Source organism: Rhopilema esculentum, unplaced genomic scaffold, assembly GCF_057945365.1.
Source record: "Rhopilema esculentum isolate cy_ngs unplaced genomic scaffold, ASM5794536v1 HiC_scaffold_23, whole genome shotgun sequence".
NCBI classification, from domain to species: Eukaryota; Metazoa; Cnidaria; class Scyphozoa; order Rhizostomeae; family Rhizostomatidae; genus Rhopilema; species Rhopilema esculentum.
Window position 1 is genome coordinate 152,269 of NW_028300834.1, and position 25,167 is coordinate 177,435.

Consider the following 25,167-nt stretch of genomic DNA (forward strand, 5'->3'; position numbering starts at 1 on the left):
TTGCTAATGACATGTACCAAAATGCATAGATTATGACACCTGAAAAGAACAGTAATCAGCTTGCAAGATAGGTGCCCATAAACAATCAATGAAGGACAAAAACACACATTTTTGTGGAAAAAGAGGCTTAACCCACTTTATGTAGAAAGCTGTGGATCGAATTTTGCTTAAAGGAATTAGGGCGTGTCTAATCTCCTATGTTCAAAAGAGAATATAAAATGCGATACTTTAAAACATCAAAGTTGTTGATAAGACTAAACATAAAAGGATGTGTGTAAAAACTAGTATAGGTAAAAGGTTGTAGCTTTGATACAAAACGAGCTGGTTAAGTAATAAAACAACAAAATTATATTTTAAGATAAATATCTAATGAATGGTGTAAATAAGGCAAAACAAAAGTTAGTGGAGAGAACAAGCAAAACGATCTGCTGTCAAGTAGGCAAGGGACCAGCAAGGCAATAATGTAATATGAGAGAAGCTGTTCTGTTTGCACATAAAAAAATCGATAAACATTTGCGAAAAGATTGGCTCAATATTTGATCAGCAATCAGATCATTTCTATCACCATAAAATGCACGAGAACTAGGTCGCTGCCATAGAGCATTTATCAACAGAGATTTATAAAGTTTCTAAATACTTACTTTTCGTTCTTGATTCTCTCGTAAAGATTTCTAAACTGGCGTCCTTGAAAAGCCAGAGCAGTAGCAATTAAGCCAATTATCAAAATGAATGGGTAGATCCGGCGGTGAGCTAGCAGCTGTGCTTCCTTCGAAATACCTAAAAATAACAAAGAGGTAGCCTAATCGTAAGATATAGAAACAGCAACGGGTGCAAAAAGGGCACGAGGAATGGAACAAGTGATAGCATAGAAATGCTGGCTTCTAAGAGGTCATTCATAAACAGAAAGGCAGATAAAAGAAAAAACTAAGGAAAAATTCAAAAAAGGCGTAACGACCAGGAAAAGGCGATTTGCCAACTACCATGGATGACAAAACGTACTTAAACAAAACATTGGAGGCCAAAGTTGGTCAACGAACATAGGACGGTAAAAATAAAACAACGATCAACGATCAACGATCAACGATCAACGATCAACGATCAACGGTCATCGGTCAACGGTCAACAATCAACGGTCAATGATCAACGATTAAAAGAAATGTTTTGGCATGCTCGTTAGTACTGATTGTGATCTGTCCACAGTGTTGCTTGTAAATATTGTATCGAGCCCTCTTAAACGTATGGCTGACCCTTCAAGCAACGAGAATTCTATGTAAATGTGTGAATAAAGAAAAGATCACAATAGCAGTCTGCTCGGCGGACTCCAAGGAGTTCTTGCGGCGAAAAGTTGTTGAAAATGTAGCAAATAAGAAACACCGCAGTGCGACGAGAATGAACAACAATAACAATAAATACACGTTAATTAGTAAAGGCTAATATTTTGCACCGGCATACGAGGCTTCATCAGAGAAAAAGTAAACGGACTAAAAATAGGCGATGGTGGCGTCGGATTGGTTGATGTGGAATTGTGTGAATGCAGCGCAGCGGTGGAGGAGGGGAGGATGGCGAATGAGGGAGCGTAGGAGGTGGTAGTGGAATTAAAATGTAATGAGGATGAAGTACTATAATATGAAATAAATATAATGTTGCTGTAAGGTTAACGGTCAGTGGTTGCCAGAGTGTTTGCCAGGCCAATGAGGTATTGCTCTTTGGCTCGTTGAACACTCGTTTGTCGTTGAGTTGCGGTAATGGTGTTATAGTGAGGTCATTGATGGTATGTCCTGGGCTGCAGAAATGTTCTGCAGCGCCAGATTTGTCTACTTTTTTGTTGATGATGTCTCTTCTGTGTTCGTTAAATCTGTCTTGCAGTCGTCTACTTGTTTGTCCCATGTAGTCCATGTAGTGGCAGTTCTTGTGTCCGTTAGTTAAACAGCGTTTGCACTGTAATGGGTAAAGAACGTTATTAGAGTTGCAGTCCAGTCTTTTTTTATGTCGTAGTTGTTGTCAGTGTTAGTAAAGTTAAAAGAAGTAGTACTGTCTGTGATGTGTTGGCATGTTATGCAGTTGCGTCGCGAGGGGCATTTGTAAGTGGCTCTGGGATTATTTGGTGTGTCACTTTTTATTCTGGCACGAACCAGTATATCCCGGTGGTTTTTAGGTCTATTGTAGCTCAGTATGGGTACGTCAGGGAAGACTTCTTTGCTTGTTTTAGAGTTCTGTAAGATGTTGATGTTTTGTTTGAGGATGGTAGATAGTTGTGGCAAAGAGGGGTGATAGGTGACAACAAATTATGTTCTGTGATTTTTACGTTGTTTAGCGGGTTTTAGGAAGTCTTGTCTGATTTTTTTTAAAAGCTTTCCGTATTTGTTTGCGTGTCTGTTTTCTTTTGTAACCTCGTTTTGTCAAATATTGTAATAGTTGTTTTGTTCGGAATTTGTAGGTTTCGTCTTCCGAGCATATACGTCGTAGTCGTAGGGCAAGACTGTATGGGATTGACTGTTTTGTGTGTTTGGGGTGTGGGGAGGTGCTGAGGAGATACTGGTGTGTGTCTGTGGGTTTGACATAGAGATCTGTGGAGAGGGTGTTGTTTTTATTTATAGACATTGTAACGTCAAGAAAATGTATGGATTGTTTGGATTGTTCTCTGGTGAATTTAATAGTGGGATGGGTACTGTTGAGTGCATTGACAAAGTCTGTGAGTTTGTCTTGTCCGTGTGTCCAAATCATGAAAATACCGTCGATGAAAAGCCACCATACAAGAGATTTGTCCAGAGCATCAGATTCAAAGGTCCCCATGAAAAGGTTTGCATAGGGTGGTGCCATCCTTGTTCTCATTGCTGTGCCCTGTTTCTGTAAAAAGTGTTGTCTGTTAAACTCAAAATTGTCGTTTGTCAAAATAATGTTGATAAGGTTGCAAACAGTTTCTGTTGGGGGAGTTTTTGATGTGCGTTTGTTGAGGTGTCCCCTGGCAGCTTTGATGCCTTCTGTGTGAGGAATGTTGGTGTAAAGGAATGATACATCGAGGGTAACGAGGAGAGTCATTAGGAATTGCAGAAATGGAGCATAGCTTGTAAAGCCTGGTTTCCATATAGCCGTTAGGTTGCCGGTAGCAGTTTTCTGCCATTTTCTATCTGCGATGCTCCCGGTACCGCAGCTATCGATTCAAGTGGAATTTCTGAATCTTGTGCCGCAACAAACGGACCTGAAGTATCGCAAAACACCGTTAACTGTGCCGGTAGTTGCGAAAAAAGTTGAAACGGTTCAACTTTATCTAAGTCGTTACGGTACCGCAACCATCAAAGTTGTGCTGTACTTTGAGAGGCTAAGTTGAAATAAAAAATAATAATGATAATAATAATTTCTTTATTTTAGTTTGGCTTCTGGTATAGCTTATTAATATGCTAATTACTGCCAACCAAAACTTAAATACACGTTGATGTTAACTAAATTACAAGGCTATATTTTAACTAAATTACAAGTATAATTCTATCAACAAAAAGGATATAAATTACTATCATAAAAACTCTAAATTTTCAACAAATCGTTTGCACGATCAACAGTTGCAATCTAACTGGTGGTTTTTAATGTCTCTTTAGCTATTCGAAGTCTGGGACTCTTTAAAGGATAATGGCATTGTATGCCATATCTTTGCTCCAAGAAAACGTGCATTTTCAAGACCATACCCTGTCGTGTTTGGTTTTGGTGCTAAAATATTTCTGTCACTACGAAGGGTGTATGGAGTATCTTTCTTCACAAAAATTTTATTCATGAGACTTGGATTGAGATTCCTTTGAGTGCTAAAAATTTCAGTAGCAAGCAGCTGCAAATTTTTGTGGTGAATGGACACTGTGTCTGCTTTCCACAATAATTCTTCGAAATTTGAACAGCTATCCTTGTATGCGATTCTCAAAGCTCTCTCGTGAATTTTGTTTATTTTCTTACTAACCGACCTATCATGAAACATCCAAACAAGTGGACAGTAGCTAAACTGAGAAACAACGAAGGCATTCATCATAACCCTCAGTTTCTCAACATCCATATAGCTTGAAATACGTGAAAGCGCATGCAGCTTCTGTCCAGCTTTTTTACAAAGTGCATTTACGTGGTTCTTGAAATCTAGGTTCTTATCCAACGTTACACCTAACATTTTCTCTTCAACAAATTCCGTTATTTAGTTTTTGTCTAATCTGCACTGATACGTCAGTGTTTTTCTCCCCAAAAAATCAAAGATGACATTTGTCAGGATCCAGTTTCATACTGTTGTCAAGAAACCATTTAGAGAGCTTATGAGCATCTGTTTTAAGGCTAGATACAATATGTTGTATTCATGACCGCACTCGTAGATGGTCGGGTCATCAGCATAACTGCAAAGTTCAATCTCTTCTACCAAAAAGAAAAGGTCGTTTATAAATACATTAAATAAAAGGGCCCCCAAAACAGAGCCTTGTGGGACCCCCTTAATTGATTCTTGCCAGGAACTGAATGACCCATTGATCTTAACTCGTTGCTAAAATGGTTGCGGTATGCCGGGGAGAATGGCTCCGGCAATTGCTGCGGCAAACTTACGACATTTTACGACTATATGGAAACGAGGCTTCAGAAAGCATTAACATTATTAACTTTCCGAAACTGTGTGTCTTCGATCCTCTGAATAGCGGGGCGTGTTCATGTTCGAACGTATCCCGTCAGTAGATGCGCACGTGAGAACATTTATGTTTTGAGTTGCAGTCTCTGTAAGCGCTATATTCACAGCTAGTGTAGCCAAGGAGGGTAGATTCATCCGAATCGCGTGACGAAGAATGATAATCACATTGCTGTTTAGACCTTAGATTGACATAACGGTTTTTTATGATTAAAACTCTACTGCACTTACACATTTTTCAAAAGAGTTAGTATCTACAGTAGGAAAATAGAGAAAAGTTCTCACATTATCTTACTGAGCGTACAAAAACGTGAGAAATTGCTTTTCAACTCATGTATGTACCTCTCCATACCTGTACCTCTATCGCTTAGCATTTCTTCCTAGGATTCACCAGATTCTTTTCCCATTTCCGACCGGCGCAAAACATTTGACCGTACTTTTGCACTGCTAACATTCTATCACCATCTTAGAAAACGCGCCAAGAGCAACGGAAATGAAACAAATTGCAGACACAGTGCCAAGGAAACGTTGAAAGTTAAGCTTTGGCTATGACTATGTTGATCTAAAGCTAGTATTTCAATTTTGTTCTTTAAGCAAGTCATATTTGTTCTGCTTTCGTTACGCGCATTTCGGACGATAATGTTGCTTGCTGTCGCTCAGGCCTTTTACCTTAGGAATCTTCCTGTGTAACAGATGACGTTAAAACAGAATCCGCGTTAACACAAAAGAGTCCGCGTTTACACAAAAAATACGCTATTATACAAAAGAATCCGCCCAACACAAAAGAATTTGTGCTAACACAAAAAATTCCCGTTAACTTAAAAAACCCCTGCGTTCACATTAAGAATCCCCGTTTAAACAAAAGAACCCGCGTTAATACAAAAGAATCAGCGTTTACACAAAAGAATCCGCGTTTACACAAAAGAATCCGCGTTAACACAACAGAAAGACCTTTATAGGTTAATACGGTGATATAGCTACCGCTCGAAGCACGATTGTGGACACCTTTCATTTAAAATGCCTTTCAAAAATTTTGCTCTAAAAGACTTTGGCTTTTGTAGACTAAATTGACTGGTCTTTTGTCAGATTGAAAGAAAAAAAGAAAACTTTTGTAACTGACTGTAAGAAAAAAAGTTGGATTAAAGCTTGATGAATTTATTGTCCCTAATTATAACTGCCCTGAATGGAGCAAAATTACTTTTTAGCACTGAAAGTTCTCTGTCGTCTCTAAATGAGCATTTAAAGAACCTGTCTAGGTACTTTAGTATGTCTGGCCGTCATAATTTAAACTTAAAGCTTTGTCAATGAATATTTCCAATTGACGTTATGATACATTAGCAAAGAAACTTCCGAATAGAAATGAGACCATCCATTATGGAGAGATTTTTATTTGCAAACATGTGACGGTCCTTTAGATGCAGTTTGAAAGCCAGGTACTCAGCTGAAGATTCAGCTTCGTATCTACATCACAATGAAAGTCATGGCCTTGATAAGAAGCAGGACCAACCTTAATGGCGATTCCATAATGAGTAGGTGGAAAATATGCAGTCCCCAGCTGTTAATTCACACGAATTGACGTTTAGTCGGTTAGCATCAAACTTTGAAATTCATTACGCCCAAGCTTAGGAGTGGGAAAAATTGCTGTGTTTCTTCCAACAGGCGCGTTTCGAGAGTTAACATCGAAAGCTGATACATTTTCCCAGGGCATTTTGAAGCTAATTCGCATTTCTTATTTCACTTATTATATCAAAAATACTCAATCTGTGCTTCCAAATAAGCAATATTTTCAAAAATCTGTTATGGTTAATTATTATGGTTTTTAAAATTTTTGGTTTATCAGCCTTGGGTTTAAAAAAATTTCAGTGAGTATCAGCCTTAAAAGTATCAGCCTAGCAACAGCAACAACGTTGTTTTTTCATCCGACTTTTTGTTAGCGTTCCATATCAACTATTGAAATTATAGAAATTTTTGGCAACAGTACTCAAATTTTCAAAGTGTCCAGAAAAGTTTTTTAAAAATAAGGTAGGTTTTAGGCGTGGTTCTTCTTTTGTTTCCATTGGCCTTTGCCAGGAACTTTTGACTATTGACCGTTTGATTACCTTGTTCTCCGTGCTCTGTTAGGACCTTCATTACTATCGTTAGGATCGTATATATTAGTATCCTTTATATAAGTGTATTGATTTCATTAGTTTTCGCAAAATTTCAATAACTTATCTTCTAGAATAGAAGCCAACATCGAACAGAGCATAGGAGTCTTGGGAACAAAATAGAGGCCTTCCCACGAATAGAAACTGTCAAAAAATAGAGGCAACCCTCAAATAGAGGACGCCCTCGAAAGATGTCCTTCTCCAGTAGAAGCTGCCTTTAGATAAATCGGGAAACAGCATTAAGAAAACAACATCGATTGTGGTTATTTTCCATTGAAGCACAGAATCGTTATTTGTACACCTGAGAAAAACCTAGGTGAATGCTTTTATTTAAGGAATATAACACGTTTAGATTAAAATTGCAAACACTTTAACTGAAAAAAGGAGATGAAGATATTCCAAGCTTTGAGCTATTTCAGAAACTTTAATCATCCGCTCGATAAGAGGACCAAGAATACTGCAAGTCCTCAGATCAAAACAAACGGGGGAAAAATTTGCAAAATTTAGCAATGTTTTAGAAAGGTCATACTTTAAAAATTATCTAAATAAAACAAGGTCAATGCAATAGCTTTTTCAAAAAATGCAACAAGGGTCAAAATGTGTGATCTTGTTTTATCTACAATACAGCCTTTAAATTGTAATAGTTTGCTAAATAACTTAAAAATTCGTGTTCGACTGAAAAAGGGGTTCTTCCTTCTTATTTGCATCACGTGCGATCCACGTGTAACTGGCGTGTTGCGCACTAGTGGGAAGCACTTGCATAATCCTCTCAGATTCAATCGCTGCGCAAATTGGCGCCACTGATAGCTAGTCGATCTCCAACGGCATCTTCTGAAACCTTTAATTTTCATAAAATTTTGGTATCTGAACCGATACGGCGATAAATTCATTTTCAAAGATCTTTATTCATCTTCGAATACCTTCTTTTGGTGAATGTCCCCGTTCTTCAATGTTTTCACAAGGTTTCAATGAATGGCAAAAGAAGTACAAATATCCTGAGACTGACAATGTATCAGTGTTGGAAGGTCTTATGTTTGCGCTTTGGATTCAAAAATGTAAATATTGCACTGAAGCTGCACTTGCTTTTACATAAGAACCATTGAAATAACGTTCAGGCTGGCTACTCGGAATTTTTTCGAAAATTTAAAGCCGGGTTCTTAATTTGTTTCTAAATTATCAGGGGGTAAGCAGCAGTACAATTGCTAGCTAGTGTGCTTTAGCTGTTCAGACCTTTTGCCAACAAAGCTAATGAGACATCATTTATTTGTCGACAAGTTTGGAAATTGACAAAAAACCAACCCTAGATGACAAAAAACTCCTCGTTTTTGAAAAGATTTCTTAAGGGGGCTTCACAATATAGTTCAAAATTACATTTTACTGTAGCTCAGCCTTAGCTTGTTTTTTATTTCTTTTTAATGTTGACCAATTTTGAGGCTTGTGTTCTTAAATCGTTTTTACTTTGAAAAAGAGCGAATTTCATGCTCAACTCGTCAATCTTTCAGAGTATCACCAATGAACTACCATTGTTACCTTGGATTCTCGCATGTTGTCTTAAAATTAGCTCATATCTGTCTTGGAATTTTTTTATTTCATCCTCTCATGCATAGCGGCAAATGTATAGAGTTGTCTTGAGTTGCCTACTAAACGTATTCGCTAACTGGCTGTTTGATGTACAATACCAGAACAACTTTCAGCTACTTGGCTAATATTTGAGCTATCGGTACCGAGTTTCCTCCAAGTACCACTTCCTTGTTGAAATACCCATAATAAATACGCAACATGGTGATTTAATTTGACATTTACCGACTGCCGTGAAATATTTGCAAAGGCGGAATGATTCGGGATCTAAAGACGGCAGACTTCAGTAATTTATACATGCAAAAAAGGATCATGAATTGATAAGAATGTCCTCGAAAGTGAAAAAATACACTAGTAGATATGAATAACAAACGTCATTTTACGATAAAAATCATGGCTAGTATTGAGTTTAATTTCAGCATGCGCATTTTTTTGAGTATAAAAGGATCGTTTATTATTAACGAAGCAGTTGGTTCGGAAGATAAATGATTTGATGTCCATTAAATCTTCCTAAAAAACTAGAAAGTTGACAGAAAATCATCAAGACAGTCGTGTTTTGTTAGAAAATACCGAACCCATCTCTCTCTGGTACCAGCCACCCCATGTAAAAAGTATAGTTCCTAAGAACGGCACAGATTTGAAAATCGTGCATCAAATGCGGTCCACTGTAATTATCCAACTATAGAGAGTAGCAAGGTTAATGAAGATGATTTTGATGGCGATGATATCATAGCAGAGGCTAATAGATCCGTTTACAGTTGCGTATTGCATCCTTTGATAATAAGGGCAAGAAAAACAAGGCCTAACCTTTTAAGGCAGTGGTTTGGCTGAAAATTTAGTTGATTTGCCTTCGGGATTAGAGATTTCACAGTGTCGTTTAAACAGTTACAATTAGTATGAAACCAAATCACAGCTGCTGTGTTGAAGGCTGTAATAACGATTTCAGATATCCAGACAAGCTAGTTAAGCGAAGCAATGTGCAAGAACTAAAGATTCACTACTTTCCGAAGGATCCCAAAAAGTAAAAAGTTCCGGTAGAAGAAATTGGAAAAGACTTCCATGTCTCAAGCTTAAAACCGAGTCCAGAAAAGTTGTTAACCTTTCAGTCCAAGCAAATCTTACATCAAAACCTTCCTCATTTCAATTGTGTTCAACAGGGGCGTTTTTAAAAATTGAAGCTTGTTTTAAAATATAGATATTTTTCAAACCGATGTAAAGTTAAATGCTTATGACAATCAATAACAAAAGCGTGTCATAATTTGGGTATATGAATTATATAAAGTTATGCCTAGATTTTACAAAGCAAAGCAGTCAAACTCTACAAGTTTCCAAATTTCATTTTGTTTCTATAATTTTCTTCCGGCCAGTGGCCGTGGGGACGTGAAGTCTTTTTGACTCTGGCTTAAAACAACAAGGACCTTTGTAAACCAGAGGCTAACCTCGTTGTAAAGCTGCATATGGTCGCTGATAGACAGTTTACCCGTTAAACACCAGTATGATACTTGGAGCCACGATAACACTTTTATATTTATAATTAGTCAATAAGAACTGGAAAAATAACATACCCATTAACGATAAAACTCCATTAGCAAGAATGTAAGGAGCAGTTATAAGAAGAACCAGTTGGGAGACGACGGGGTATGCCAAGTGTCGCATGATGAACGAGACCCGGATGTTGTTCACACCATCTTGGTATACCTACGAATGCGATATAAAAGATCAAATACTGATAATTGCTTTATTTATCTTGTTTTACTCCAAAGAACTTCGTGAAGAGGGACAATAGTTAAAAACGAGTTCCGGCTCATTTTTCAAGTGATGAGGAAGAGGCCAGGAGCAACACAACTCGAAACCTAAATATAATGGGAAAGAATCACGTCCATATGCATCCTTCGAAAAAAGTTAATAATTCTGGTTACAATCCAACGTTTTATCACCTTGTGAATTTTTAATAGAAAAACTTTGCGGCGTGCACATGGAATATCCCAATCGAAAATTAAATATATTCAAATAAAGCACAATGGATTAGTGGGCAACACTGAGATGCTTTCATAGCGTTTTTGGAGACATTCTATCAACAACAGCAAAAATGACATAAAGTACACAACAAAGCTATAAGAAACATTTAATGTCTTAAAAATGAGCTGCCCATCCCACCACCACCCGATAATCTAGGAATAATCTCACCCGACATCCCATAACACTTAAAGTAAGAAGTAGACCTAGAGATGCAATCACAATAGAATGAAAAGAGTGACAGAAGAAAGAAAAAAAGTCGATACAAAAACAGGAAAATCTTTAAAGTTTCTATTGTCTGAATGTCTCTAAGCGAAGATTTTTGTTCCCTCAGCAGCTAAGTAAACGATTTGAAAACTGCTAATGACAGGCGATCTTCTATTCGGCTTTAAGGTACAGACATTTGTCGAGACTAAACTCAGGAATTGAGAACATTTGTCGCGGGAAAATGTGTATTTCAAGAAGTGAAATACAAGTAAGATGATTGCGAAGACAGCTGAATGTTTCAAAATTTTTGTTTTCTGACAAAAACCAGCAATTTTACTAGCTGATTATTTGGGTGTGGAAGAAATAACAAAATAAACTTCAGATGATTCGTCTTTCACCAAATGTGATGACCAAGAAAGGCAATTTCTTTTTTTCACATGTAAGAATAACGACAGCAAGAGATGCCGACAGTTTAACAACAGTAAAAAGAGAAACAAGTCAACTGAAAAATCAAGAAACAATCAAACCAGTAACCGGGAAAATAATGAAAAAAGGATAAACATAAGATTGGGCAATTTAAGGGGGCAGATAAGCTAGGTAAAAGTCACCGTAACAGGATGCAGTTTAGCATGTGGATTCCTCTATTCGATCTTTTTACGTAGCCCTGTCGTAACATATCAAAGTTATCTTAAATTTAGAAAAAAATAATTAGAGAAGCTTTAAATCAAAAGGAGTGGACGTGCAATAACGTCTATGTTATAGGGGATACTTTGATAAATGGCAAAAATATAACAGGTGGCAATACCTTACAATAACACACTCACAATTTCGAACTAATCGTCTATTAGGCTTGTAAGGAAGAAATTTTCACCGCTCGCTAAATAGATTTTGAAAGATAGTATGTTGAAAGATAGTATGTCTGTTTAATTAACTTGAGCATACATAGTTAGAAATTGTATAAACTTTAAATAAAGAAAGAAAAAAATGACCTCATTATGATGACTTTAATGTTCTAGACAGTACACCAAGATAAAAACGCATTATTTTCAACCCTGCTCTGTCACAGGGCAAAGGGAAACAGCCTGTCAAAAACTAGCAGAAAACATGCAACTACAATAACTTCTGTTGAAGTTCACAATCAGCCAGAGCTAAGCATTTTTAAATGTTGATTAAATGTGGGAAGCCCAAACAGCATGTAGATCTGGCAGAATGAAGCAGGTGCAAACAATAAGTTCACTGAAAAATAATTAAAAACGTAGAGAAAATTGACAGTGTTTAGGCCTTGTAAGCAGGTACAGCTGTCGATGAGGGCCGGCTGTTTGGAGATGTTTGAATACATAGATACATAGTAACAGTAAACAAACAATAAGAATTAGATAGTGGGAGGGTACAGCAAATCACAAGAGTACTCTAAGGAAACCGTTTCAAAATCACACTCCATTTTACCGCAACTGGGCGGCAGCTGAATCGACAATTTCTCCTCTAATTGGCACAAATCATTAAACTGAAGTTTCGAGAATAGTATTATAAAAATAATACATGTTTATACAAGATAGGCCTTTTCAGTACAATTAAACACTACTGTCTATAAGGGTCCTGTAAAGCAAATTGATACCTACAATCCTTGCCAAACACTTGCGCAAAGCTGAAGCTTTTTTTGAAAAATCCCCCCCCCCTACCCCCCATTACAATGTTGTTCAATTGGGCTGTTTTGATCCTGAAGGTAAAAAATTTCTTCACTGAAAGCTGTATGAAAGTATTGAGAAAATAAATCAACATTGTACGGGGGGAGGGGGTCGAAATTTTTGAAGCGGCAGTGATATTTAGGTAAGGTAGTTTTAGACTTGCTTTGTTTATTTGCATGCTGCAATGGGAAGGCGTTCCAGTTATTTTTGGCAAGGGTTGTAACAAAAGATACCTTTTTTCTTTGATAAATGATAACCGATGATGCGAAGATAATAAATATAACCATACCTGTTCCATAACAGACTTTAGCCACCAGTTTGGACCAATCATGATGAGAGCGCAAAGAATTTTTGTGTGCAGGACACCCAATGCCCAGTCCTGTTTCAAATGAAAATGAAATTACGCTTTTCAAATATTCTAACAGATCTGTGCTACAACACAACAGAATTGGAGATTTTTATCTCACCAAATCAAGTCAAGGTTAACCACCCTTTAACTTTGAGATTTTGACAGAAAATACAGGCACAAATTTAACGCGAGAGTTTTTTCGAGGACCAGACAATTTTTGCTTAGGATCAATGTTCTCATAATTCTTATTATCCGAGGCTCGGGGGCTCATTATGTTGTTCCTATTTCTAAGCTGAATATAATACTACATACTTTAAATGGTTTCTAAGAACGCTAGATTATAGTTTTATAGGACATTATCTTTACGAAGGTTCATTTCCTGACAAAATCGGTCCTGTTTTGTAAACAAGAGAGACAATTTATAAAAACAACTTTTTCTTTTAATTTTTTCATCGGAGGCTGAAATTGCTCTTACACTTTTGTTATTTCTTGGGAAAATCTAGTCTCGGCGTTTTTGTGCTCTTATAAAAAACAAGCGTATTATGAATTATAAACCACTAGCTATACTTTATCGCTTTCTGCTTATTCGTCAATTATTGGCTCCAACATTACAATTGTTAATTTGCTAGCAGGTCACCTAATAAGAGGCAGTTCCCTATTTGTTACTGGTTAACATATAGTCTTAGTCAATCGTTAGATACACTTCCATATCTCAGTGATCCTGTCTACCAGAGAAAGGCGGTTTTAATTAGATCAGACATCGTGGTAAGCTATGGTTTAATAAATCTAAATTGCATTGTAGAATATAACGTGAAAATTGTAGTCAAACAACAAGTCACTATTTTTTCTACAATTGCTTCAACTCATTTTACGCAGGAAGAGTCTGGAACGCTTTCAAATTTCAAATTAACCTTTCAAACAAAATTGCCTTGCAAAATCATGCCCAGTTGCTCAAAACAAACTATATGGGCTAAATCTAATAGGAGAACAAGGACGAAATTTACTACCAATGGTCTTATGTCTGTTTTTGACAAATTGAATTTGATTCTCAATCCATTTTTGAACAACTACATCTCCAAACAAAGTTGTAAAATCAATTTTCCGAGATGGAATCAAACCTATTACTTAAATATATGTGAGGGCTCATTTACCTAACTTACAGCAGAATCAAAGACTTATATTATTTTCCACGATCTCTTTCTTAATCTCTTCGACTTATGGCTCATCAAATTCGTTTTTTTTGTCACAACATGTTATCGAAGATATCATACGTACGTATTTTGGACCAGGCGTAGGGTTAGGGTATTCGTGAATACGATATAGCAGTATAGCAACGATGACGTCATTTTCTGTTTCATTGTCCATATTTCGCCAAATCTTGAACATGTTCAACTGACTTTGCATATTGAGAGGTTTTTAAACACTGTTCCTTCAGATTATGTGGTCGAAATTAAGAAATTATAAAAATAGACCTTTGATGACGTCATACTCCGATACACTATAGACAAAACGGAAGCCGTACCTGCCAGAAGTAAAATAAAGGTGTTTGGTCCATCGGCACTCGTAGTGGTACAATAAACACCAGCTCGAAAATGACACCAAGCAGCAGAGGAACAACTCCAAGCAAAATGGTCGACAACACAATGATTTTTAAAGCCTACGGAGAGGAATTTCAACATGTATCAACATGGAGAGTTGATTTCAATGCTAAAATGAATAAACACCGTAACACAAAATAATAGATGTGAACTATATACAATTTACAGTCACATAACTTGAATTCTAAATCCAATGCTTCTTGCGTCTGTGTTTTTTGCTAGGCCCAACATATGATGTATGTTATACACGATATATAGCACCGTGTATCATCTGACGCTATTCAAGATTCGGCCTTGGTCATTTGTTAATAATGCTTGTAAATGTACTTACTATTTTGAGGCATCTGAGAACTTTGAGAACAAAGAGCGGAAGACCCATTGCAAGCCATAACCCGATGATTACACAGATGCGACAACACAGCCATAAGACATAGACACCAGTAGCAGCTGTATACAGCTCGTGAACATCGGCGCTCCCAAGGAAGTGTGACAATATAAGACGACCAACTGCAACTAAAAAGAAGAGATCGTTGTATCAGAAAATTGTATCTATTCGGAACGTGTTAAAGCTGTATTATTAACAATAGACTACACTAAATTTTCTCTTTGAAGTGAGTGTCTACTTCTAGAGAATTAGGTGCCAACGTTCCTCATCTCGCAACCAGAATTGAGTTTTTGTTTTTCTTAAACCTTTTCAATTTTATTTTCAACACAAACATGATTCAAAATTTTATTTTCAACACTAACATGATTCAAAATACAAAAGCAAGAATACTAATATTATGTTCTAAAAACGAGTGATTTGCAACCGTAAATGTTCTTGTAAGAGAAGATACATCAGAAGATCTTTTGTAGCCCTGCTGCCTTTTAAGATTAAACACAATAAAATCTTTGAGCATTATGATTTTAGCTCACGCTTGCACCAAAGGTTCTTGAAGTGCCAATCAGATGGTCAGGTTGACTTGTTAAAGTGTATATAATGTGATTAATTGCGTGTCATGTGTCTACAGGAGTATCAAGAGTATCAACACTGTGTCGTTTAATTATCAATCACAATGGTAGAAAAACCAATGGCCTACCTGGTAGTGTTAGTCCGACGAAACTTGAAATGATCATTGATGCTGACATTAAGACCAGAAGGCATATTATCTACAAGAGAAGAGGAAGACAATAGGTTTAGCCAATTTTATTATTACAAATCACTTGACTTCAAGACAGTATTACAAAAATGTTAGGCTTAGGCCATGTATCATCTTCGAGTCAAATTCTCTATGGACAGCTGAGATCGAGCAGTTATGATTTTACACACTTTTTTTACAAGAACAGCGTATTTTGGTGAGCCCCAATAATCTTTCTTAATTTTTTTATTTTGAGCCTAAGATTATTCTTAAGCGACATAAAGTAAAACCGGGTTTTATCATAGTTTTACTGACTCCAAGGCCATATATCTCTATTTCAAGGCATATAGCGTGAGACTCACATATGCTTTGCTTTCCAAAAAAAATCAAATAAACAAAAAAATTAATTCTTGGTGAAGCTTGAGCCTTGCATTATTCTTAATTCATTCTCAAATTTCAGTGATTTTCAGCCTGAATATTCTTATAGACTTTATTTTAATAATATAAAAATATGTAGATGTCTTGTTAATGTCAATATTGCATATCTTTATTCTTAATACGCATTTTAATGACATAGTGGACAAAAAGACCCTTACCCTAAATGGGAATTTGCCTGGCTTGATGTACGGTTGTGGCTCGATTTGACCACCAGCATTGCCTTCAAAGAAGGGATTGAATATCAAAAATCAATTTTAAGAAATACAAAGACACCTCTCTGAGAAGTAAAATATTTGAAAAAAGTGCATCTCGTATTAAAACAGAGTCATACTGTTCCACATATATACCACAATTAAGCTTTATTTCCTCTAAAAAAATGCAAGCAGAATTCCAAACATCTCATACAATTTTTTGCCAACGCAAATTGAAAAATTTATCTTCCACTTAAAAAAACGAACTGCAATGTAGAAACGGTACAAATAGGTTATAAACATATCAGTGGCTTAAAAAAATGGGACATGCTCGGTCTTACTCGGAGTTTCATATTTGAGCACACCTCAGACAGACTTTAATGAGTTCACAATTATAACTTCAGGCAATAGAAACTTATATTGAGGCAGCAGCAGTTAGAAAATCATTTATACAAACGATGTAAAAATCATTTTCTGCCAATTGATACCTGGGTTATTTTGAGCGTTTGCATTCTGAGCACCGGCATGGTTTACATTGTTGTTTCTGTTCTGATGATGTATCTGCATAAACAATATCGGTATCGTTCATTTTTATTATAAGCAATTTAATGATATAAGTGGGTGGGTTAAGCCATCTGCCAATCATTATTAGCCAATCAACAAGCGCGTGAGTGAAATCAAATTCACTGATTGGTTAATTTTCGATAAAAGATGGAACTGCGTATGATCGCCATAGAGAACATATATTCGTGGGTTTAGCTACAAGTACCAGAATGCATTGCGCGCTCACTGGTGTATGACGTCATACGGTTAAAGGTCTAATACATTTTGCTCTTTCAGCCCCCCCCCCCCCCAACCTACTTAATCGAGCAGTGCTCCTCATTGGTAGACTCAACTAGCACGATGCTTTTTGACTTATAATTTCTATCTATATGAAGTGTGAATTTGATTTGAGGAATTAAAAAAAATTATATTGGGGGAATTTGGCTGTTTTTTCACAGTGGTCAAGGTCAACATTAAAGGAATCTTTTGATGCACTTAACTCAGGTTCATCTCATAATCTTTTTCAAGAATCCTTGTTAAGCTACTGTCTTTACCTCTTATATTCATAATAAGTATGTTCTTTTTTATTTTTCTATGTACAAAAGTTCAGTCGTGTTTTACGTGACTTTCACTATGACGTTATTTTTGAATACTCTTGTCATTATGTCTTGAATAATTATCACGTCATTTCTCTTTTTGGACATCTTTTTTTAAAAAGTGATACAAATAACCTCTGCAATGTCTATGGTGATTTTTGTCAACATAGACCAAGGAACAACGATTTTAGAGTTGGGGGGGGGGGGGGGCTGAATGAGCCCCTCCTTAGTCTTCTAGCAGCTTAAAAAGCCCAGTCTGGATAGGGTTGAGGCAACATCAAAAATACGAATCTCTCTATAAAGGTTTAACTTAGGCAATAACCTTGAATTTCTTAGTGCGTGACAAAAAACTATTATAGAATACATACCATGGCAGGGTCTACTCCATCTAAGGGGACATCTCCGAGCAGATATGACCGCAAGTCCCTACCAAAGTAAAGTATTCAACGCTTCAAAAATAAAATTCATGCCACGTCGCTATAAAAAGCGTAAATAAACAGAATACTGATCCGTTTACTTCGCAAAGGAAAGAATCTATCTGCATTAGGTCTCCTTGCGTAGCAACTAAAAACTCACTTGCTCCTACTGACATTTTTGAACAAAGTTCTTGATACAAAATGTTGGTTTTAAGGACCATCCATTAAAGACAGAAGTGTTAAGGCAAACAGCAAAATTCATATTGGGTGACCTATGTTCACTGTCCAACCTCAACCGCCCACCTAGTTCAAAGCTGGAGCGTATACCTTCAATATTGAACTGGCTGATACGTCAACATTGAACTGGAGGAGGATAACAACATTAAACTGGGGGGGGGGGGGGGAGGGATATCAAAATTGAACTGCACCGCCTATCTAGTATTGCATTGCCACTGATAATTCTTGTAATTCTTCTTCTATCAAAAATGTATATTCGATTAAAAGATTTAGTTAAGCACAATGCTATAATTTTTCACTGGCTTGTAAGGGATGGTTGTTTAGAGAACCATTCACCGATACGATGACATTGCATTGAACGCCGAATAACGCTCGCCGTATGCTAATTAATCTCGCTACCTACCAAATGCAACCACAACTCCATGAATTAACTACTAGTTTTAATAACAGAACCTGTAATTGAACATTAACGTACAGCAAATAGGCAATCGTAACCAGCCACAGGCGGACAATGTTCTTGATCCATTGCCTTGTGTGTGCTTCTTCAAGAAGGGCTGGGAGGACAACTTGTAGCAACAAAAGCTCAAGAGGCAGCTCGCTAACTGGAATGTCACTGAAAAATAACAAAAATTTGACATCTAGTTGCAATAAAAGCGAAGATGGTTATTTAATGCATTTAGAATCCACACCCTACAAATTTTATTTATAAGAACCAGTAACTTTAAGTTCAGGCTGACTTTTCTTAATTCGTTCGAAAATCTGAGGCCGGATTGTTCTTAAAGGCATTCTGTCCCCTTCGTGATGCTCAGGGATATTACACTATTGTAGTTCTTCATTCTGATTGCTTATTTGTGCATTGAATCAATGATGCATGAATATCGTGGCCATGAAAAGAGATTCTGAGAACACTGTGGCATATACTGCCTTTAATTTGTTCTTAAATTAAGAGGGTGTAAGCAGTGCAATTGCTAGCTTTTTCGCTCTAGGGAGGTGTTCTGGCCTTATATGCCAACAAAATGAGCAAGACATCCCTTATTTGCTGGCAAGTTTGAAAATTCACCGAGAAAGCACCCACAAATGGCTAAAAATCCTCATTTTTGAGATTAAATGTTGTTCAAAATTGCATCTTAGAAGCTGAGCCTCATCTTGTTCTTAATTTGTTCGTAACTTTGAGGCTCGGTTCTAATAAAAATGTTCTTATAAAAAGAGAGTGCATAGCGGATAAAAAACCAAAAACTTAGTTATCATAAATTCACAGGATTCGAATTTCTTTGCGAATAACTCATTGTAAAATCAAGCAAACAAAGATGCTTTCTACATGTGTTAGGACTGCGAATCTACAGCTGTAAAAAGTGAAGAGAAAAAAACGGCAACTTCACAGGTGATGGCAAACAGATTAAAAAGCCGACTCCCTGAAACTCTTATCTGGAATTCTTACACACACAATTAAGTCATGCCAAGAAATTAGAAGTTTCAACATTAAGCAGCTGATAAATGAGCAATAGAATGTTCCAGCTACGTAATTATTCAGGCACACTTGCGATTCCCGCTAATTTTAGTGTTCTGTTTCCTGACCAAAAACAGGAAGGCTTAAAATTACTCAGAGCAAATTGAATTCGTCAAAGGGATCTGGCGGCCATCTGCGCTAAAGACCACTGGTAAACATCCAATCCATTATGTGAAAAACTGGCGTACATAAAATACTGTTATATCCAATTTACAATTATATTTTCTTTAATCATATGAGACGACCTCCAACATCATAATCAAATCATACGATTTGTCAATACATCATGCTTATCGCTCAAATATTAGTCATCGAGCTTAAGAAAAGAGACCAAATCTTAGACAAATATAGAAAATTGATTCCAGAACTCAAAACGTCACTAGCTAACCGCGATATATTATGTGTCAAAATGATGCTACCACGAAACCTGGCATAAACATTGAGAAGGCAGTACACATAGTTTTATGCAGTACTTAAGTTTATCGTTCAAAGCAGTTCTTTCTATTTATCTTGAATTTTTACTGAATATGATAGGACCCATGTCCCTCAAAGTCATATGAAATTTTTTTCTCATCGGGAACATCATTTCTCTAGAAAAACTTGATGGGCGTTGTTTTGCAGCAGCTATAATCTGTCAATTCTGCTTATATGCCCAGATCACGTTAGAAATTTCACCCAGACTACATTACAAACTTTTCATTTCCTTTTTTATCACTTCTATTCCACTTCACGTTCAAGCTACAATCGCTTTGATGTTAACTTCTTTTTAATGATGATAATAAGTCGTATATAATGAGATGGTAAATATCAGTTGAAAAAACAAAAGAGCTGCATTAGGAATTGAGTTGCATCACTGCACACAAACAAAAATAAAATATACCTTGTAAGTACGTAATTAAAAGGCAGAAAATCGGGGAAAAGTCCTCGAATGAGCTGCACAGGAACCCATAGTTTAATTAGAATGGCAGTTCCGAACACCACCTGTAATAAAAAGAAAGTTAATAGGGGTATGTACATCCGATTGCATAACTATTGAATGTTTGTCATCGGTGTCAAGTCTAAAACTTTGCCCAACACAATGAAAAGACGGGTAAAAACAAAATTTAAATGACTTAATACAGCTCGCAAAGTTTCATTTCTGCAAGGATAACTTGAAGATTATTAAGTCTCTCCTCCTAAGTTGAGATCCATTCCCCTACGCTTGAGTTAAAAAGCTTCGAGCTTGAAGATAAGAACGACATTACGATGTCACCACTTACTACGCCCTGTGACTAAGCTTAAAAACTTAAGATTGAGGATGGCTGGGAAGTCAGGATTCACTGGCAAAGTCACGCCAAATGCATTTGTCTTAGCGACGATGATTGGTCCGGAAAAACCATTAAACTCGTTTTCTTGAACAAAAGGATTGAGCTTTCATCACCCTCAACAGGTGTATCTTGTTACAAAACATCATCTAGAATCAACACTTGCTTGAAAAAACAATTAAGAATTGTGGTGCGATTAAGGTCATGTGCTTTTTATCACCCTAAACAAACAAGGCCTGCACCTCTTTGGTTTTTCGAAGAAGATATACTCCATGTGAAATAAAACCACGATGGTGAAAATAAACAAAGAAGGAAAACTGCAAACTGGAATGGATCATGGTTGAAAACCTAAATCTATCAAACTAGGACCTTGGGAATAATGTTCTAGCATCTTTGTGTCACTAACAAAGTACAAGTTAGATACGCAGAAAGATTGAATAGGAAAGGACGAAAATGCAAAGGAAGCGAACAACCTTGTTATTATTGTCACAGTTACTTTTCAAGCAATGGCTTCTGCGAAAAATATTGGGAAAGGGGAAAATACAAAAAACAGCACACTTGGAACCAGAGTCTCTTTTACATCCATTTGAAAAAGACAGTCATTTGCTACGAGGCTACAAGCAAGCAAATAAGTGAAAGTCAAACACGCAGAAGACGGAGGCCATTTTACGTGCTACATCGTAGAGTAAAGCCCTGGTCCAACATGGTGTTGGGCGAAATGTTGGATCGCTTGACCACCTTGTTGGGTCACCAAACATCGTAAATTTCGATTTTACACTAAATTTGACTGGGGTCAAAAATGTTGGCGGCCGACGTCCAATAATTCTATTGTTTTGAAGTGTTAAATGAATTTTTGGATCGTTTGACCATCTCAGCCAGCATTGTTGGCTCTGCGCACACGCAGTTGGTTAAAGAGCGCCAAATTCAATCATCGCATCGTTGTTGTTTTCTTGGGCTGGTTTCGTTCGTTTCAACAATCGCGTTTGCTTACAATCAGTTACACTTTAATTATGGAAAATATAACGAAATATAACGAATTCTGTGTGAAAGAAGAGGCATCAAGCGTCAATGAAAAGCCAGTAGCACAGAGGAGCTACAATAAAGCGCAGGGGGGAGAATTTAGGCCACGGCTTTGATAGGGGATGCGACGCTCGTCCTTAAAGACCGCGATGACAGTTAAAATATCTGAAGAGAAAATAAAAAGAGAAGGTAGTGTTTGCCGTGCGTTTTTTCGGATCGAAATGTCGTGAAACTGTGCAGCCTTCAGCGCGAACTTCTACCCAGTCCTTTTTCGATCTGCGAGTGAAAATGTTGGGTGAAATTTTGGATAAAATGTTGGATTGTTTGACCACCATTGTTGGGTCACATTCCAACATAAAAGAAAAATGTTGGGCGAAATGTTGGGTGAAATGTTGGATCGTTTGACCAGGGTTTTTTAAAAAAATAAAATTACAGTTGGCAAGGTCAGTTTTTTAAAATAAAATTACAGTTAGCAGAACTTTCTAGGTTACGGTTAGGTTGCCGGCACCAAAAGATTTGCAAACCCTGCATGAGTGCAGTCGGGATAAGCCAAAAGTGAGTCGAACATCTTACATCAAAGGATTCGGCTTCCGCTGATTTCACACAGCTCATACAGGTAGGACAGAAATAATCGTGTTTGGCGGACCTTGGCTGTTGTTTATCGTAGATATCATCTTACTTATCTGTTGGTTAGGATGCGTTTGAAAAAAATTGAACGATTAGCAAAACACGAGCGAACAAGTGACTTTAAATTTCTTACTATTTTAACTTCTCTGCTTATTAATGAATGGGGAAAATATTTGCTTTCCAATATTACTGGTCAACAGAAATGGAGATGAATCGCTTAATCAAAAACTGATCGAGGTAACGACATTTGGTAAAATTCACTCACTAGTGACAAAGCAAATCTCCGTACATGTCGGTAAACAGGCAAATGGATCATCTACAAAAAAGAGACTTTATAATCAAAGAAAGAAATCAAAGAGACAGTAATTAAATGACAGACAGTAATCAAATGTAGAGGGCAGGGCAACTAAGGAAATGAAAGAAACCTCTCAAGGTAGCAATGAGTTCAGAGAAACGTCTGAATATGTGTCACTGCCACTTTTCGAAATTGAATAGAAAGTTTTAAAACCGGATGGGGCTATGTTTCGGGGAAAGATTGGGGTAAAGTTCTATACTGCCAAATTATGTATTGCTCCCAAAATAGAAAACTGCCTTTATCCATAGCATTTGATATTGACAAATTTTAAAATCAACTGCTTTAGCTGAGAAAATGTGAATAAAATCATTGATGCTTTTATAAATAGTAGATATGAAAACTGTAACTTTGATTCGTGTAAAATCCCAACAAATAACGCAATATGGACACATTTTCAAATATTTGCTTATCTCTTGGGTGATGCATCGTTGGTGTGTTTCCAAGCTAACAATGTTTCAAACTATGGTAAGGAATAAAACGCAATAATTCTAAGATGCTTTGTATGTTTGAATGGAGCACCTCTTGCATTGGGTGAAAATCTGGGTCGTTGATATTCCGAAGGAACCAGAGGACGCCTTTCCTCAAAACCTGAAATTTTTAAGGAAATATCACGTGAATGTTGCTGCTAAAACAACATAAAAGACAGAACAATCTTGAAATAATTCGATAGCCTACGGCACTTAAACACAAAAAAATCCTTCCTTTGGCAGTTAAATGAAAACGTATTCTGACATTTGACAAATATTATGTATCTACCAGTAAATCTGATTGGGCAAAATCAGAACTTGTTGATTGGTCCACATTGTTTTATGTTTCGTTTAGCGCATCTGATTCACAACTAGATTTGTGGTATTTATCAAATGTCAAAAATCGATATCCCTGAAGGATCTAGAAACAGCGATTAGCTTTTTCAAACTTTAAAGACCCAGACCAGAAGACATGGCTATGAAGACTGTTAAACAAATCTGCATACAGCAAGATGCAGTGAACATAACAACCTCTGAACCCTAACTCTATGGCTGAATACAATACGTGAAATATGACGTCATCTTAGACTAACATGGTTTCCAGAAGGAAAGCTTTTTCAAACAAAAACGAATAACGGGCAGTGAATCAGCAAATAAAATCACGGAAAGCCCAAAATCAGGGAATCACATTAAAAATGCATTCTTTTGACCAGCAAATTATCCATTGCTAAGACCAAGGAAGTGACAGACCAAAGTTGGCTTCCCAATAGCAAAAATATTAGCCCTTCTTTAAAGTTGATAATACAGTCACTCAAATACAGTTGCTTTATTGTAATTAGTAAAAAATTGTTTACAGTTGGTACAATTGATATCAATTAACTAATTAAAGCTAGCATTTAAATTCTACTTTCAAAAAATACAAAAGAACAAAAACTTCAAATCCGAGGTTCTCAAATCTTTGTCTGCTGATTCTTTTTTTGTAATTCTTTTGAATATTGTTGCCGGGCTTGGATTTTTAACAGTATTAGCTTTAATGTTTTAAAGTACAGAGTCTTTGTTCACAAGAGGAACATTTGCAAATCTGCTTGCGTTTGTTTTAGACAGAAAGGGAACAAGAACTCCGACAGCTTTCAATGGATTTTTCTTGAGAAAACTAATAAGGAAAGCTGGCAGTAAACAATCTAAATATTCAAATAAATATCATCTAGGATTTGAAGCCGCACCTTATCAGACCGAACCATCTACTCTTTCTTGTTTCATATTAATTAGAAGATGATGGGGCACCCAGCCACGTGAACTTAAAAAGCAGCCGGAAATTACTGGAAGCAAATCATAATTTCATCATTTGCGCGCATCTGCTGTTCTTTTTACTTTCATTCATTTTGCCAACTTAAAAAGTGCAAATATAAAGAATGATTATTCTTGATACAATTATAATAAACTATGGCAGCATGTTTACTGGTTGCCAATGGCTTATTTAAGCTTCAGTCAGAAATTTGTCAAGGTAAGCAAAGCCTTGAAGTCAGCCAAGATTCAAACTCGCAAATGAACATTGCACAGCTGCAGTAGCTATTCAGTATAATCTATTCAGAATGGCTTTAGCTAATTACCAATATACACATGCAATAACAATCAATTCTTTCACCTACATAAGACATACAACAACAAAAATTTTAAAAAGCTACCTCACGGAGAAGTATGACAAATGATGCAAAATAGAACACGTAAAGCATGCCGACCAGCCAATGCAGAAAGGTAGCAGTACCTGAAATGTAACAAGAACCGCGTCATATCAACAAAAGATTCTCAGTCCTTCAGAATTCCTATAGGGTAAGAAAGCAATGAAGGGTTTCCAAGAACCAGCTCATGTATTGGGTATAGCTTAGCGATCAAACCCTTTTTTCTCTTGCCCCAAACTTTTCAATCGAAATCCGTATCTGTTCTGTATTTTACCCGGAGATAGTACAGATAGGCTTTTTATAGACGGTGCTGGTTTTATAAATCGCAACAAACTGATTCCTGCTCAAAATACTTTTCTTGCTCGCATAAATGTTTTAAGGACGCTGTGAAGGTGCATTTATCAAGTAAATTAAATCAAGATGGCCTCGTATTGGGTCAGTCTATCAGCA

General features: G+C 36.7%; 1 protein-coding gene across 2 annotated transcripts in view; it reads right to left on the minus strand.

Moving 5' to 3' along the window:
* The window catches only part of LOC135690581 (E3 ubiquitin-protein ligase MARCHF6), a 51,674-nt gene that overhangs the window by 6,666 nt on the left and 19,841 nt on the right, over nucleotides 1–25,167 (minus strand). For both annotated transcript variants that reach the window (XM_089115266.1, XM_089115265.1), the window contains exons 18-31: nucleotides 24,724–24,803; nucleotides 23,091–23,159; nucleotides 22,482–22,532; nucleotides 20,146–20,246; nucleotides 18,234–18,371; nucleotides 17,474–17,531; nucleotides 16,455–16,527; nucleotides 15,934–15,995; nucleotides 15,299–15,368; nucleotides 14,551–14,732; nucleotides 14,144–14,278; nucleotides 12,562–12,651; nucleotides 9,930–10,062; nucleotides 642–777 (exon numbers count right to left, since the gene is read on the minus strand). In XM_089115266.1, the coding sequence (XP_088971392.1) occupies nucleotides 642–777; nucleotides 9,930–10,062; nucleotides 12,562–12,651; nucleotides 14,144–14,278; nucleotides 14,551–14,732; nucleotides 15,299–15,368; nucleotides 15,934–15,995; nucleotides 16,455–16,527; nucleotides 17,474–17,531; nucleotides 18,234–18,371; nucleotides 20,146–20,246; nucleotides 22,482–22,532; nucleotides 23,091–23,159; nucleotides 24,724–24,803 (1,378 nt within the window). The remainder of the gene's footprint in view (nucleotides 1–641; nucleotides 778–9,929; nucleotides 10,063–12,561; nucleotides 12,652–14,143; nucleotides 14,279–14,550; nucleotides 14,733–15,298; nucleotides 15,369–15,933; nucleotides 15,996–16,454; nucleotides 16,528–17,473; nucleotides 17,532–18,233; nucleotides 18,372–20,145; nucleotides 20,247–22,481; nucleotides 22,533–23,090; nucleotides 23,160–24,723; nucleotides 24,804–25,167) is intronic.